The following is a 17,063-nucleotide window of genomic DNA, read 5'->3' as shown; positions in this document are numbered from 1 at the left end:
ATAAATGCTCTGGCCCAGAGACAATTACATTCCATGAATTGTAAAAAAATCAAAATAAAACATTGATCATAAAAGGCTTGCAGCAGCAAATGTGCTGTTATATTACTGTTGGAGTTCCTCATAATCAATCACTGAGTGGGCAAGGATTAATTAAATTCACTAAACTTTATATCCAGTAACATTCCTACTAGCCTACAATTCCATCTTTTAGACTAACTCATTCAAATCTGGCTGTAGCTAACCAGTTACGATCTTTAAACAGATAGATCTGATTTGACTGATACACAATGGAGGGATTTCAAAATTGGTGTCCCACCAAACAAAATCTCAGGTATCATTTCTTGCTTTTCTTTAAAACAAACTGTTTACCTTTTTAGCTTTTTGGTTTACGATTGTTGAATTTGACAGAAATCACATGCAGAAGTTGGCAAGAATGGTACAGCTGGCACATTCATTTAAGCACACAGCTGTGCTTATTTTTAAAGGAAGTCATGTGTCAGAATAATCGACAGTTTTAAATCATAATAAGGGCTTACAAAGAACAATGAACATAAGTTTAAAGGGTTACACCATTTATTCGACATCTGTAGGTAGTTATTATTTTTATACACATAATTGGTCAGATGTTTGTGCTTTAGTACACAGTATGCAATGTAATTTTGATTGTGAAATATATCCTCTTTGTACACAGTGATCCATATACAGCAGTACTGTCTCCTCTTTGTCACCTTCACCGCTTTCTTTGGCAGGCAGCCAATTCACCATAATTATAAAAAAACACTGCTTCTCTAATGTGCTATTCAGGTGTCAATATTATCTGCGCCATCACCAATTAAGCATTGGGATCACATATTCACAATTGGAGCACTTGCAGTGGCAAAATCAATCTTAGAAGAACCCAGCATTACATGTAAAAGTCCAGCAGCCTTGCAAGTGGTCTCTTTAGAGCATTAAGAATTGCTAATATTTTATTTTGTGAAGTTGGAAATCAAACACCCTGTAAAAAATCCTTGAGACAACAGTACAAAATGAAACTTCTCAAGGCACAGCTAGTACAGTATTTATCACTTTATCTGTGTGTTAGAGATGGATACTATATCACTGTACACGTTAATACAGCAGGGACATAAATTGTGTGCCATTGCAAAAGGCAAGACATAAAGGAATGTCTAGATGTAGGCACAATATTATGCATTCTTTAAAAATAAAAGTGAGTGCTGCTTCACTGCAGAACCCCCACCTTCATGTTAAATCTAGCTCTGTAATTTGCGAGTCAAAATGACTGTATCACCACATATACAAAGATCTATAAACATGTAAAAATGCAAAGGTAAAATCCCATTTAAGGCCTGTGCTTGTAAATTTAAACATTAATATATTTGTCGGGTAACTGTTTTGTCGATGGATCAGAAAGAACTGTGGACATGTGTTCTTCGTCTGGCTTTGTGTCATGCTTGATGTTATTTTGGGAATTCTCAAGGAAAGTATTCTGGCCTTCAGAGGAAGCAGAGGTAGTTGTGTGTATAGTAGCTGTTACCAATTCTGACCCTGTGGCCATCAATGATTCATCCTTTGTAGATCCAGATGTGTGTGTATGTTCTGCAGACTCATTTAAATCTTTGCTAAATTCAGATGGTGATTTCCTCTTGATCTTTACGTACAAATTATCTTGTTTGCTCCCAATTAATTCACTTTTTTGAAATCTTCCAAAAAACCAGATGAAGAACCCAAACAAGATAAATGCCAAGATGCTTGGAATAAAAGCAAGGCATTTAATCCCAAGTCTAGCACCTATATATCTACTGTGCAAAAGCAAGTCACTCTGGGCGTAGGTTCTGTTAGTGAGTGGATCAGTATTAGTTGATCGCCATTCCCAGTTTAGGGTTGTTTTGTTTAAATTTTTCAATGTGTCTGGATCACCCACCGTGTAGATTTTTTGTCCTGGTCCCACGTACTGGCCATATTCAAATGGCTGGTAGAATATTTGATTCTTCCACATGTTCAGGTCCAAAATCAACACAAGAAAGATGATGCCGTAGTTAAACCATTTTCCTGTAAATAGACAAGATAAATATTGTAAGTCTGAGATGGAAAACTATCTCAAACATGAATTGTTTCCAACATTCACAGACAATTCTTCTCGTTTTTTTTATGACAAGGAGTTTGAGCAGCGAAACAATTCATTGAAGCAAAATATGTCAAGCTAAAAATGGCTAAGCTCCATTTTTTAGCATAGATATGCAAGTCATGATCTTCTCCTATTGGTGCTGGGGAAGGAAGGTAACATGTAAACTCAGTGCTGCTAACTCATTTCACTGGCAATTGCATTGGGCTGTTTGGCTAACTACCTCAGCACTCAGTATGGTGTAATACAGCACTGAGCTGATAACATAGCTTGTCTTTTTTAAAAATTCATTTGTAGGATGCGGGCGTCGCTTGCTGGCCAGTATTAATGCCCATTCCTAGTGGTGGTCAACTGCCTTCCTGAACTACTGTAGTCCACCTGCTGCTCTTAAAGGAAGTCAGTTCCCCTTCATAGAAGCTGCAATGAATTGTGGAAAGCTGCCATTGAATATCACTGTTATAAATCTCTATAGTGACATGAAGGAAATTGAAGAAGGAAAAGGGCTCCAGGATTACAAGTACAAATCCGGAATCCTTGGTGGTGGTGGAGGAAAGGCAGTGGGCTCTGCAGAGGTCTGAGGGATTTCAAAGACAACACTCAGAGATTGGGAGAAGCTAATCAGGGTGGTCAATTCCTGATATCAGGACTTGGTAACCTTATACTGATAGTCAAGATCTATATATATATATATATATGATGAATATATTTTCTCAAGGCATCTCCTATCCACGACATACCAGTCTCTCATGCTCTTCGATGAATCACATTTGCATCACTCAATAAGCACCAGCTTCTGGCTCTCACATACTCCACCTCAACCTCATGCACCCACTAATGCTGCCAGCCTCATCCAACTCTTGCCATCGTTGTGGTTTTGTTCGCCGAGCTGGGAGTTTTTCTTGCAAACGTTTCGTCCCCTTTCTAGGTGACATCTTCAGTGCTTGGGAGCCTCCTGTGAAGCGCTTCTGTGCTGATTCCTCCGGCATTTATACTGGTTTGAATCTGCCACTTCCGGTTGTCAGTTGCTGTCCGCTGCAGTGGTCGGTATATAGGGTCTAGGTCGATGTGTCTGTTGATCGAATTCGTGGATGAGTGCCATGCTTCTAGGAATTCCCTAGCTGTTCTCTGTTTGGCTTGCCCTATAATAGTGGGGTTGTCCCAATCAAATTCATGTTGTTTGTCATCTGAGTGTATGGCTACTAGGGATAGCTGGTCGTGTCGTTTCGTGGCTAGTTGGTGTTCATGGATGTGGGTTGCTAGCTGTCTTCCTGTTTGTCCTATGTAGTGTTTTGTGCAGTCCTTGCATGGGATTTTGCAAGAAAAACTCCCAGCTCGGTGAACAGAACCACAACAACGAGCACTCGAGCTACATATCTTCTCACAAACTTTGAACTCTTGCCATCTTCAAGTTCCTCCAGCAAAAGCAGGCACATCACTTGATTGCAGAGCAACTTAATCATTGACATTTTTCCCTCTCTTTTGCAGGCGACAATAATTGAAAGAACAGAGCAAGGCAAGTTTGGATGTCTGTATTGCCTGAGGGCTTCAGAGGACAAAGCTTGCTGAGAGTGCCATGGTGACCAATGTGGCCAGTGCTGCCTCACGTTTTTCCACAACCCCCACCTCACCCTCATTCTGCTACCAGACATGAAGAACAAGCTGCTATTGGTGTAATCATGGACCTCCAACTTCCCATAATGCCTCACTTCCCTCACCCTGCTTTCAAACATCCAGGACCTGCTGCCAGCCCAGGCACCACAACCCAATGAAAAGGACAGAAAGCATCAGCACCTTGTCAACCGACTGGGTCCTTACAGTCATCAGTTTGGGATTGTGTTGGAATCAGCAGATGGCCAGTCACCAGGTACAAGTGCGCTGCTGGAGATCTGGGAAAAGGTAGGGTTTGAGTTCACTGATGAGTTCAGACTTGGATGAGGATACAGTGAAGTGGTAGATAGGCAAACAGATGCATGGGTATGCACACAAAGATGCTGCATACATTAGTAGGTCTGCCAGACAAATTCCTGTCATTGTCAACAATCCAGTTCCAAGTCACCATTGGCATTGTACCTTCTACTCCATCAGCCTTTTGTGCTGCAAATCCAGAAGTACTGCAGCTCTGTTGCAGTCTTTCTGTGGACAAGTCACTGAGTATTTTCCTCTGCCTGTGAATATATAGCACACTCCGTGCAAAATCCAGTAACTCACCACAGTGCATCTAAAAACATTCCAGAGTATGTTCAACTTTATTTCAGATGTGCAGCATACACAGTTCAAACACCTGGCAATAGCAGAGGCTTTTCAAATTTACCAAACCTTCAAGTTGGATGCCTGGCACTTTTAAGTCATGCTTTGTGCTGTTCTCCTCTTACAGCTGAACACTTCACGTTAGTGAGTGCTGTAAAAATTTGTTGAATGGACGACACAGTCCAAAGTAGGATAAGAGACATCACATAAGTCAGTAGGCTGACCAACCTTAGATAATACCTGGTCAGGATACCCAAAAGAAATTCCCTTCTCAAGAGGGTAACATCAGGCTGGCCATTGCAGATGCACTCCAGGGAGGGATCAAAGGTATTAATTTAACACTGAAGAGTGTGGGCTTATGGGCTTTGCATAAAATATGTATGCATATCAAAAATTGAAAAGAATACTGATGAAAGATCAACATAAAAATTTTATTGTTTCTCTCAAAAGATGCTTCCAGATCTGATTATTTTCAGAATTTTCTGCCTTTATTTCAGATGTGCAGCATACACAGTTTTGCTTTTATTTATTAAAGCTTATGCAGATTTTAAACAAAATCATATATGATCTTGCAAGCTCCCAATTATTTCGAAAATTATTGATCTTTGGAGAACTTTAAACACCAGGCAAATATTATTAGATATAAAAGATGGCAAACAGCAAGTAGAAATACTTTTAACATTTAATCTGTGATTTTCCAGTGGCTAGCATTGCTGCCTCACCACACCAGGGACCTGGGCTCGATTCCACGCTCGGATGAACTGTCTGTGTGGAGTTTGCACATATTCTCCTCGTGTCTGTGTGGATTTCCTCCGGGTGCTCTGGTTCCCTCCCATAATCCAAAGATGTTAAGTCTGTAAGTTAGCTCGCTGAGCTTGAAGGTTTGTTTTCAAACGTTTCGTCACCATGACGAGGTAACATCATCAGTGAGAGTCTCCGGTGAAGCACTGGTGATATCTCCTGCCTCTTTATTTATACATCTTGGTTTTTTTTTGGAGGGGGATGTCATTTCCTTTCTTTTTTCTAACCATTCCAACCAGAACTCCATCAATAAACAAGCGACTTAGATCCTACCTACCTTCCCTTGAAAAAAAGAACTGGAAATGACATCACCCACCTTAAGAAACCAAGACCGATAAAGAGAGAGGTGGGAGATACCACTAGAGCTTCACCAGAGACTCTCACTGATGATGTTACCAAGTATGGTGACAAAACATCTGAAAATAAACCTTCAAGCTCAGTGAGCTAACTTACAGACTTATCATCAACCTGAGCTACAAATCTTCTGAAAAATTGCAAATCCAAAGATGTGCTGGTTAGGAAAATTGGCAATGGTAAATTGTCCATAGTGTTCAGGGAAGTGTAGGATAGGTGCATTAGTCAGGGGTAAATGCAGAGTAATAGAGTAGGGGAATGGATCTGGGTGGGATCCTTTTGGAGGGTTGGTGTGGACTTGTTGGGTTAAAGGGCCCGTTTCCAAACCTTAGGGATTCTATTCTACGAGTACTCATCAACTCCCATGGTGTTACAGTGAGAAATAAGTACAGTATTAGGTGAAATAAGGTTAGCAGGGTCAAGTCAATTTGGATCAAGGGGCACGTTCTCCATTCTTCACTGTAAAGTTATGCATCTGCCCTTACTATAACTTGTCCATTAGAAACACTATGTCCATATTAAGCTTTCTTACCTGTTATACAAATGAGGTATTCTTTCTTGAATATCTTCTGGAAACGAGGCAGTCTTAGGTGAATATGTGAGGTTGGAAGACCAGGTAGATTGATTTCCAAATTTTCCATAAATTGTGGAAACTCCCAATCCTAACAAAGAAACATAACATTTTCAGCAACGAGTTGCTGTACAATACTGTTCGGCAGTAAATAAGGAACTTACTGCCTAATGTCCTTTAATCATTGTGCCTTGGTATGCTCTTATTAGAACAAAGAATGAAGAAAATTTACAGTCCAGGAACAGGCCCTTCGGCCCTTCAAGCCTGAGCCAATCCAAATGTACTGTCTAAACTTGTCGGTCAATTCCTAAGCATTTGTAACCCTCTGCTCCCCAACTACTCGTGCATCTGTCCAGACACATCTTAAGTGAATCTACCGTGCCTGCCTCTACCACCTCTGCCGGCAACGCGTTCCAAATGCCCACCCACCCTCTGTGTGAAGTACTTGCCACGCGTATCCCCCTTAAACTTTCCACCTCTCACCTTGAAACTGTGACCTCTGGTTAGTGAATCCTTCACTCTTGGAAAAAGCTTGTCTCTGTCCGCTTTTGATTTTATGATTCTCTATGATTTTATAAACCTCAATCAGATCCCCCCCTCAATCTCCTTTTTTCTAGTGAAAATAAACCTAACCTACTCAACCGCTCTTCATAGCTAGCACCTTCCATACCAGGCAACATCCTCATAAACCTTCTCTACACCCTCTCCAAAGCATCCACATGCTTTTGGTAATGTGGTGACCAGAATTGTACGCAATATTCTAAATGCGGCCAAACCAAAGTCTTGTACAATTTTAACATGACTTACCAGCTCTTATACTTAATACCCCGTCCAATGAAGGCAAGCATACCATATGCCTTCTTGACCACTCTATCCACCTGTACAGCAACCTTCAGGGTACAATGGACCTGCACTACCAGATCTCTCTGCTCATCAACTTTTCCCAAGGCTCTTCCATTCACTGTATAATTCACTCTAGAATTAGACTTGCCTAAATGCACGTCCTTTTGTTGTTCAACCCACACTCTTTGTTATGCTCCCACTTATCCGTAAAACAGAATTTATTAATACTTTAAAGCATGTTGGAACAGAATATTTTGCTTTTAAATATCACACCCTGTCATATATTATCACCAACCTATCGCACTGTTGGCTCATTAAATTTAATATTATCAGTTATAAGAGACCGATACAAGGATTTTTAACTCAAAGTGCCAACCAAATTTCTATTAATTTTATTTAAAACCACTATTTTTTTTTATTTTCAGCATATTTGGTTTTCAAATATTTAACAGAAACCTACAATCTCCCTGATTGCAATTTCATTTTCTTCATTTTTCTTCCCTTCTCATTATTCACTTCCAAACCAATAGATGACAATCTGATTAAGTTGCAAGCTCACACGCATTACACATCTAATTGCAAGGCTACACACAAATTAGGAGGGTCAGTGCTCAGCACAGCATTCAGAATTCCTGCTACATTCTGTCCAACACTTCTTTGTATCTGATAACACAAATCAATGCATAGCTCCTGCTAAAATATCCAGTCAGTCAGCAGCACTGTTAACATTGGTTGGATGCTGGCATATCGAGATGAACAGGCAACACCAAGATGGCCTGCTGTCCATGTTGTACTTACCTTCATAAATGTCTTCCCTCATTTCTGCCTGTTGCCTGTGCTCAGCTTGATGGGGTGCATAGTCCCTTTAAAACTAAACTATATCTACTCATGGTGCGTAATGATGGGAATTTTGTTTGGGAATTGTATGTGTGTCGCCAATTTGGCATATTCCCAACTTAGTGCAGCTCAGATACCTGCACAGTTTAGAGGGAACATTTGTCATGATCCCTGTGCCCATTTGTCTGGTTGGCATGGACAGGTTGACTGAAGGGTCTGTTTCCATGCTGTACATCTCTGTGACTCCAAATTTAGCTTCCACTCCTCTTCAGATAACACTTAGAGTATTTTTAACTGATTAAACAGCCTGATAAAGAAAATAAATAGTGAGAGAAAAATGAATATAATCTGAAACAGCACCAACTACATACACTGTCAAAGCTATTAAACATGACAATCTGACCGAAAGCTAATCCTGATGCAGCATCACTACCTCATGTACAACATGGAACTAAATGAGAGACTAGGACAGTACAAAAGATGAACAAATCTGTGTCACTGTTCTCCCTCCATTATTGCAATAGCAGCATAAAGCAATAGGATTAATACTGACAGTAACAATATAGAGTGGCATTGGATATGGGCTCCTTCAGCATTGCCAAAATGGAAAGGATGCAATCTTGTCAGCTGGGCTGAGAGAGAAAAACAATTAAGCTGAAAGATAAATAAACACATCTCTGTGCTAGAACTCAAAGGTATGATTCAGTACAAGTTAGTATCAGAAGATCCACAGCAGATACAACACAGTCTTTTTAACCCTTTTCATTTTTTTCTAATGGATGATCTGGGAACTCTTTGCTGAATGTTTTCAATCCACCAGGGATTCAGACAAAGTCAGGTGAGCATTGCAGCACTTTAGGAAGCTCCTCTTTTTGTGTCCTGCAGCAACATTGGATTTTTTTTTATCCCACTTCCACCTGTGATTACCATTGAACTTTATCACCAAAAACCTTATTTAATGGACTCAGCTGAGCACAGAAGAAAATCGTGTCAGAGCTGCTACATAGACATGAATGTTTCAAGATTTTTTTATTCCCACATTTACATTTTAGAGTCTTTGCTGCTGGCCCCATAAATCACACGATTAATTTTCCACAAACCAGCATTGCAAGCGTGCATGGAAATATGATCACTGGCCTAAAGCAGGGACACAAAATAAATCTAGCCAATATTTCGGCAGAATGGCTACTAAGCTTGACAATTGTACTGTACAGATCATAAATAATGGAAATGGAAACAGTAAAACACATCCTTACTTTCGATCTTAATGGCAAAACCCCTTTCAGGTTTCAACATTCTGGCATTACTTTTGCATAAAACTATTATTTTGTATTTTCTATCACCATTAGCTATGGTTAATCATTCTCCAAAAAGCAAACCCTTCAAGACCAATGTACATTGAATGAACAAGTTATCAAATATTTAAATGAATAATGAGAATTTGGGATAAATAATTTGTCATCTAATCTATTGAAACAAATTATAACAAGTAATAAAATGCTGTTGCAGTTGGCAGGATTACATCAAACAAATGAGCAGACAACACTATCATGTGCTTTAAGAAAATGGCTCCAACACAATGAATCTAGAGAGAGTGCAGGTTCATTAATGCTTCAAATCAATTCAACAATTAAGGCTGGAGGGAAAATGTTGGCTCCCACACAAAGATAAGCATGGAAATAACTGGACACAACTTTGTCCAGCTGGCTGGCAAGCATACTTTCCAGCACCATCATATCCTCACAACATTATCCTGCAGGAGGCGTCCAGAACAGAAGGGCTATTGACTTGCAAGTGGCAGGTAGCCAGTTATAGTAGTTAAGTAGCTACTTAATGCAATTAACTACCTATTATAACTAAATGACAATTGAAAAAAATTACAATTTACAGAAGGTGACTGAAATCTTCCAGCCAGCCTGTAGCCCCCTCCCCCTCCACAACAGCATTGGGAGCAAGCCTGTTCAGCCACAGATGTAACCACGAGACACCCTGTCTAGGCCTTTTCCCTCCATGTTGGCCAGCTTCTGTGGCATGCTTTAAACGTTGTAAGGTGGAAGTACCACATCCCTACCATTAATGGAAGGCTGGAGCTCCTGCCAGGTGCAGCTCCTCCTATTGGCCCTCCAGTATAGAGATCCCAGCCATCATCCTTGATTGATCAATGAACTCACCCTCTAGCCATTCTTTGTCCATTTGAGATAAAAACAGCGCTAGGTGACTGTGTCCCTCAAAGGGCAGTATTCTGACATAAGGGTCCGGAACTATATCTGTTCTGAATAACTTGGAGCATATCTTGTTTCTAGGTGCCCTGTGATCATCGCCTATTTGATGGTGCCATTTAAATGTGTGTCACTGCCATTGTTGTCTCTATTCATGTAATAGCATAGAATCTCTGTTTGAGATAGGCTTGCCTGGAATCGGGATACCTGTCCAACTTGGAATATGATGATTATGAACATGGAAATATTTGAGAGACCAGCTATGTTACAATGTTGTGACTGAGCTTGGGAAATAGTTGTCAGCTCAACTTTAGTAGCTGGAAGATCCAGCACAGCAGTAAATGTGAAGGACTCCAGTAGCACTTTGGGACAGCTATGGTAATTTACTGATTAGCATGTCATCAAGCTAATTCTGAAAGAATGAACATCTGAACAAGGAGGACAAAAAGACAGTCATCCCTTTCTTGGGTAGAATCATTGAAGGACCAAATATAAGAATGTGATTATAATACCACTGGAAGGGGGGGCCAAATGTTTGATAGAAGCTGGTAAACATCCTTCAGCCAACGGACCAAGAAGCAGATGCAGAAAAAAAATTAATAATCTTACCAGGTCAGCAAAGACAGGTGATGCCATAATTACTTGCCATTATTGCAGGATACTAAGTATATCTGGCGTTTAAAATTACCTTTCCCTCACAATTTCAACTCTTTTATCAATGTGCATTACACAAAGGTTCACTTTGTATTCTGGGTCTTCTTCTGGAAATGTACCTTCTGTTACAACCTGAAGTGCATTCATTACAAGTAAATCATTTCACTTGATGCAGCTGAATATTTTATATAACTGTCATCAAACTCATTAAGGGCTGCATCTTGGCACTTGCTTATTACTGCATAACAATTGAATGTACTTCTGGCTGTAAAAAAAATAAGATAGATGAGAAGGAAAATGCAAGTGGATAACCCTTAAACAGCCATCACCTAATCTCATCTGGAATCTGGATAGGACCTTAGAGCAGAGCCTTAAGCTGAGGAGTTAGTACTAATGAGTCAGTAATACTCAAAAGCTGGAATCAGAAATAATCTTTTTCCTTTCTACTTTGGCATCTGCATCAAATGTAAATTGGGGGTTGTTTATTTTTGGACGCAGACAGCATTACAGTGCACACAACAACTGCAAACCAATAGTCTTTGAGTTTTGAGATCTAGATTAATGGAGTTTGAGCTTAAACTTCCAGATAGTTCAGGATTGTAAAAAGAAAAGATTGCTACAGGGTGAAGGAAACAAAACCGATCAGAGCAGTACTTCAGATGTCACCAAATGCCCTCATCTTACATGGTATATGTATTGAAGTGATATTCTCACACAACAGCATATCCCATTTTAAAACATGAAAGGACAAAAGTAGCAAAAGCAATGATAGTCCAGTTAAATAGAAGAGTTTTTGAATGAACATGCCAAGTTGGAAGGAATATGATAATTCTTGTTAAAGCAACACCAATATACATTGCACAAAGAAATGTGCCAGCAAGTCTTAAAGGAGACCGACATATATTAAACCCAAAATATATTAAACCCCAAATGATTCTGAAACTCGGCATATTACTGTGACCACAAATATCCAATGCATAATTCATATCTTTGGTGCTGATGAATATAATCTGGCAAGAACACTTGCAAATGATGAAAGATAGATTGCTACAGTAAGTATAAATCAGCACTCCTCACTCTCCTGAATCTGTGTAACTACAAGAAGATGGGAAAGACAGATCTGAAAACTATGTTCAGATATATGACAGGTCTTCATACAGTATATAAAGTGCTCTTCTACAGCAGCTGTATTGAAATTAACATTTTAATTTTATAAATTTTATCCTGTAGCTTAATTTTTTCTTTGCCTGACAGCACCAGCTAACCACTGAACTTTTGGAATAGCTGTTGAGCAGATAACTGCAATTTTTTAAACATCAGCCTAGCCATGCGTTGATACTTCAAAGCAATGGGATGGATGGTCAGTTTCTTTGACCAGGTGAAAGTGAGGACTGCAAATGCTGGAGATTAAAGTCAAGAGTGTGGTTCTGGAAAAGCACAGCAGGTCAGACAGCATCTAAGGAGCAGGAGAATTGACGTTTCGGGCAAAAGCCCTTCAACAGTTTCTTTGACGAGCCCAGCTTATCATTTATTCTTTGACTGATTGCAACAGAAATCTTCCACTACTCCAAAGGTTTCAATGTATTCAGTTCTGATGGCTTTGTTAACAAAGTTGTGCAATGAAATCCAAATGTGAATATTTGACAGAGCTCCAAATCACTAACAGATTCAATGAAACAAAACTGTTGAGACAAATGTCAGGAGGATTGAAAGGTCTGTTTTGATAGTCAGTTTTGGCTAGTTAATAGGATTATGTTTTTAAAGAGGTTTTGCATGGGTACTTTGAGAGTTTCATGAGCACAAGATGATTATGCTTATTTTCATGATGACTTCTTGTGTTCATTCATTGTATGTGGGCATCAGTGACTGTCCCGCATTTACTGCCCAGCTCTAGTTGCCCTCCAGATCGTGATGAACTGACTTCTTGAACGGTTGCAGTTTATTTAGTGTAGGTACATCTACAATGCCATTAGTGACAGTTTCAGTGATAGTGAAGGAATGGTGATATATTTCCAGATCAGGACGTTGTGTGAGTTTGGAGTGGAACAGGCAACTGGCCATGTACCTGCATCACTTTTCCTTAAGACGGAAGTGGTCATGGGATTGGAAGGCTCTCAATAAGGAGCCTTCACGAATTTCTGTAGTGCGCCTTGAGGATAGTACACACTACTATTACTGAGTGTTCATGGTGGAGGTAATGGATGCTTGTGGATGTAGTGCTAATCAAGCGGCTGCTTTGTCCTGAATGGTGTGAAACTTCTTGAGTGTTGTTGAAGCTGCACCCATCCAGGCAAGTGGGGAGTTTTCCATTGTACTCCTGCCTTGTGCTTTGTACATGGTGGACAGACTTTGGAGAGTCAGGTGGTGAGTTACTCATTGCAGGGTTCCTAGTTTCTAACCTGCCATTGTACCATACTCATATGGCTAGTCCAGTTCAGTTTTTGGTCAAGAATAACTGCCAGGATGTTAATAGTATGGGATTCGGTGGATGGTAAAGCCATTAAATGTTTAGATTTGATTAGATTACCTACAGTGTGGAAACAGGCCCTTTCACCCAACAAGTGCACACCAACCCTATGAAGAGCAACCCACCAAGACCCATTTTCCTACATTTACCCCTGACTAATGCACCTAACACTATGGCAATTTAGCATGGCCAATTCACATCATTGCACTGTGGGAGGAAACCGGAGCACCTGGAGGAAACCCACACAGACAGGGGGAGAATGTGCAAACTCCACACAGACAGTTGCCCGAGGTGGGAATCGAATCTGGGTCCCTGGCACTGTGAGGCAGCAGTACTAACCAGTGAGCCACTGTGCTGCCCAAGGGGCAGTGATTAGATTTGTCTTGTCAGAGATGGTGAACACCTATGTAGTGGGAATGTTACTTGCCACTTGTCAGCCCAGCCCAACCCAATCTGGTTATTGTCCTGGTTTTGCCGCATTTGGATGTGGAATGCTTCAGTATCTGAGGACTCGGAAATGGTGCTGAACACTGCACAATCATTGGCAAATATGGTGGCTCAGTGGTTAGCACTGCTGCCTCACAGCACCAGGGACCCAGGTTCGATTCCAGCCTTGAGCGACTGTCTGTGTGGAGTTTGCACATTCTCCCCATGTGTGCATGGGTTTCCACTGGGTGCTCCAGTTTCCACCCCAATCCAAGGTTAGGTGAATTGGCCATGCTAAATTGCCCATAGTGTTAGGTGCATTAGTCAGAGGGAAATGGGTCTGGGTGGGTTACTCTTCAGAGGGTCGGTGTGAAGTTGTTGGGCTGAATGGCCTGTTTCCACACTTGTAGGGAATCTAATCTTAAAAAAAACCTCTTCTTCTGACCTTAAGATGGAGGGAAGGCCATTGCTGAAGCAGCTATAGATGATAGCGGGGCAGCATGGTGGCTCGATGGTTAACACAGCTGCTTCACAGCGCCAGGAACCCAGATTCAATTCCAGCCTCAGGGGGCTTCCTCTGGGTGCTCCTGTTTCCTCCTATAATTCAAAGTTTCACTAGGTTGCCTTTATGCCACACTTGGTCAAATGCAGCCTTGATATCAAGAGTAGTCAATCTCACCTCACGTCACCTCTTGAGTTCAGCTGGTTGTCCATGTTTGAACCAGGCAATAATGAGGTCCGGTACTGAGTGGTCCTGGGAGAACCCAAACTGGGTGCCACTGAGCAGGTGCTGCTTGATAGCACTGTTGAAGACAGCTTCCATGGTAACTGGACAAGTTGAGTTTGTCCTACTTTCTGTATACAGGACATAGCTGTCAATATTCTACATTTGAATCATTGGTGTTATTTAAGTTGTACTAGCACAGCTGGGCTGGGGAGCTCAAGCCTCCAGTACTATTGCCTGAACATTGTCAGAACTACCTTTGCAGTATCCAATGCCTTTAAATGCTTTTTGATATCATGTGGAGTGAACTCAGTGGGTTGAGGGCTGGCATCTGTGATATAAGGGAACTCTGAGGAGACAGAGATGGATCATTCAGTTGACAATTCTGAAAGAATATTGTTGCAAATACTTCAGCCTTACCTTCTGCACTGATGTGCTGGGCTCTTCCATCATTTAGGGTGGGGAAATTTGTGGAGTCTCCTCCAGTGATCTGTTTCATTGTTCACAGCTGAATGTATCAGGACCGCAGAACTTAGATCTGAGTCATGGTTGTGGAATCACTTAGTTCTATCTATTGCTTGCTGCTTACATTAGTTTTGAATGGTTGGGTTTGATTGATAGTTTTCGAGAGTTCCAAAGAGGATTAGGCTTTTTGAAGAGTTTTCTGAGTGACTGTTTATTGATAAATCTTTGAAATTGTACAAATGTTACTAGAAGAGGGCCCATGAGTTCCATGTACAATGGATACTTTGTAAGTGGGCATGGAAAGATCTGAGCAACATTGGGATGGGTGGTAAGGCAAGGACATGGAGGCATAAGCGCTAGGGCTGCCCAACATTCATGTACGAAACCAGGCTTGACATCTCAGTGAATGGAGACAGGCCTACCTCGGAAACTGCATGCTTCCATTTCTATCTCTGGCCTGCTTCAGGAGGTAATGTCCCAATTCCAGCCTAGTCCCACCATCCTGCAATGAAAATAATGTTTCTGGGCACCGCTAGTCTGGGAAAGGAAGCAGGATTCAGACTGGTTTGCAATTCAAAACTTGAGAATGAAAATCTGAGATTGTTAGAGGTTGGAGGGATGAAGGATGACTGAAGAGAACAACACTGGTTAAGGTGGTGAAGAAATTGTTTTTCACAATTCAGTAGGGTAATTCTAAACAGACAGAATTAAGAAAACAGTGGATAATTAACTGGGAAGGTAAAAAGGATACTTTTGCACAGAATGGTATGTTAAAGTTTAAGCCACAACTTATTATTGAAACAGACTGAATAAATTATTTTTCAAGACAGCACAATACTTACTTGGAAAAGAGGAATGTTAAAGGGGTTGGATAATGAGTGAGAGGGTAAGTTTTCATTAAATATGTGAAGAGTAAAGAGAAGATCACAGACCATTTTGATTTGCTAAATTGCCAGTTTCTGCTGGGTTGAATTCTTTGATGCTATCACAGCTATGCAATAACTTTTGTAACAACTGACTTGTCAACTCACAGAACGAGGAGCTAAAATTTCAACCTGAGTTCAGATGAATAGACAGCGACATGAAACAGACTATATATGAAGGTAAAAACAGAAAATGCTTGAACTACTGAGCAGATAATATCTGCCTTTATAATGGAGGGAAGTTTGAAGCATGGAATTGATTAGAGCTCAGTGTTACACCACCTGGAAAATATATCCCCACTCAGAGCAAACTGTGTGGCCTATCATTGCCAATGGATGCATCAGTGTCGACAATATTACAATACAAGGTGGAAATTTATTAAAGCTGAATATAAACTCTCTAAATGCATGAGTTCAACATGCCGTGTGGGGAAAAACTGCATAACAGCAAACACGCTTTGCTTTGAATACAACTGAAGTGGCTACAATGATAAAAACCAAGATATCCATTTTGATCAAGATGATGATTTCAGAGCTCTTCTTAACGCAAGTACTGTCATGTGTTTGCTAATTTGAGATACCACCTTTCCAGTGACAAACTTTTGAAATTTGGTTTGCTTGTTTAAAAAAATAACTACAAGCTTCAGAGTCTGCTCAAGGAGCCAAAACAGAATTTTCTTCTGGATGGTGGGGCATTATAGCACAGTCTGAACCCTACATTGCAATACCTTCTAATATTAACAATTTCTGTTCAGCAGAGTTAACAGTGCCCAGCAGATCTCACCATTAATTCGGATGGGTTCAACCAAATAAACTGAAGTTGGGATTTTTTTTAATCCTGTACAGCCAATATTGCCATTAAGCTTACAATCACTGAATTAATTTTCAAAAGCATTAGCATGAAATAATAGTCCATATCTTTATCCTTCAGATTGCTGGAGACCAGATGTACTCTCACAGCTGAGCTATAAGGGTAAGAACGTAAAGGCAGCACAGTGCCTCAGTGGTTAGCATTGCTGCCTCAGTGCCAGGGACTTGGGTTTAATTCCACCCTTGGGCAACTGTCTGTGTGGAGTTTGCACATTCTCCTGAGTCTGTGTGGGTTTCCTCCTGGTGCTCCAGTTTCCTCCCATAGTCCAAAGATGCGTGGGTTTGTTGAATTGGCCATGCTAAATTGTCCATAGTGTCCAAGGATGTGTCGGCTTGGTGGATTAGCCGTAGGAAATGCAGGGTAACAGGGTCAGGGTAGGGATGACATGCTGTTAAGTGGATTAGCCACAGGGAATGTAGTGGGATGTTCTTCAGAGGGTCAGTGTGGATTCAATGGGCCAAATAGCCTGCTTCTACATTGTAGGGATTCTGTGTTTTTACAGGATACCCTTGCATCCCAATGTACTGACTATAAAG

The 17,063-nt window shown here is 40.7% G+C and overlaps 1 protein-coding gene across 4 annotated transcripts in view; it reads right to left on the bottom strand.

The window, feature by feature from the left end:
- Window positions 1–574: 574 nt before the first annotated feature.
- tmem117 (transmembrane protein 117) overlaps window positions 575–17,063 on the bottom strand; it is a 365,044-nt gene continuing 348,555 nt past the window's right edge. For all 4 annotated transcript variants that reach the window (XM_060839212.1, XM_060839213.1, XM_060839215.1 and 1 more), the window contains 2 exons: window positions 6,060–6,189; window positions 575–2,052 (listed from right to left, as the gene is read on the bottom strand). In XM_060839212.1, coding sequence (XP_060695195.1) covers window positions 1,364–2,052; window positions 6,060–6,189 — 819 coding nt within the window. In that variant the 3' untranslated portion in view covers window positions 575–1,363. The remainder of the gene's footprint in view (window positions 2,053–6,059; window positions 6,190–17,063) is intronic.

The sequence above is a fragment of the Hemiscyllium ocellatum genome, chromosome 19, assembly GCF_020745735.1.
Source record: "Hemiscyllium ocellatum isolate sHemOce1 chromosome 19, sHemOce1.pat.X.cur, whole genome shotgun sequence".
Taxonomy (NCBI): Eukaryota; Metazoa; Chordata; class Chondrichthyes; order Orectolobiformes; family Hemiscylliidae; genus Hemiscyllium; species Hemiscyllium ocellatum.
This window is presented reverse-complemented; position numbering and strand designations above follow the sequence as displayed.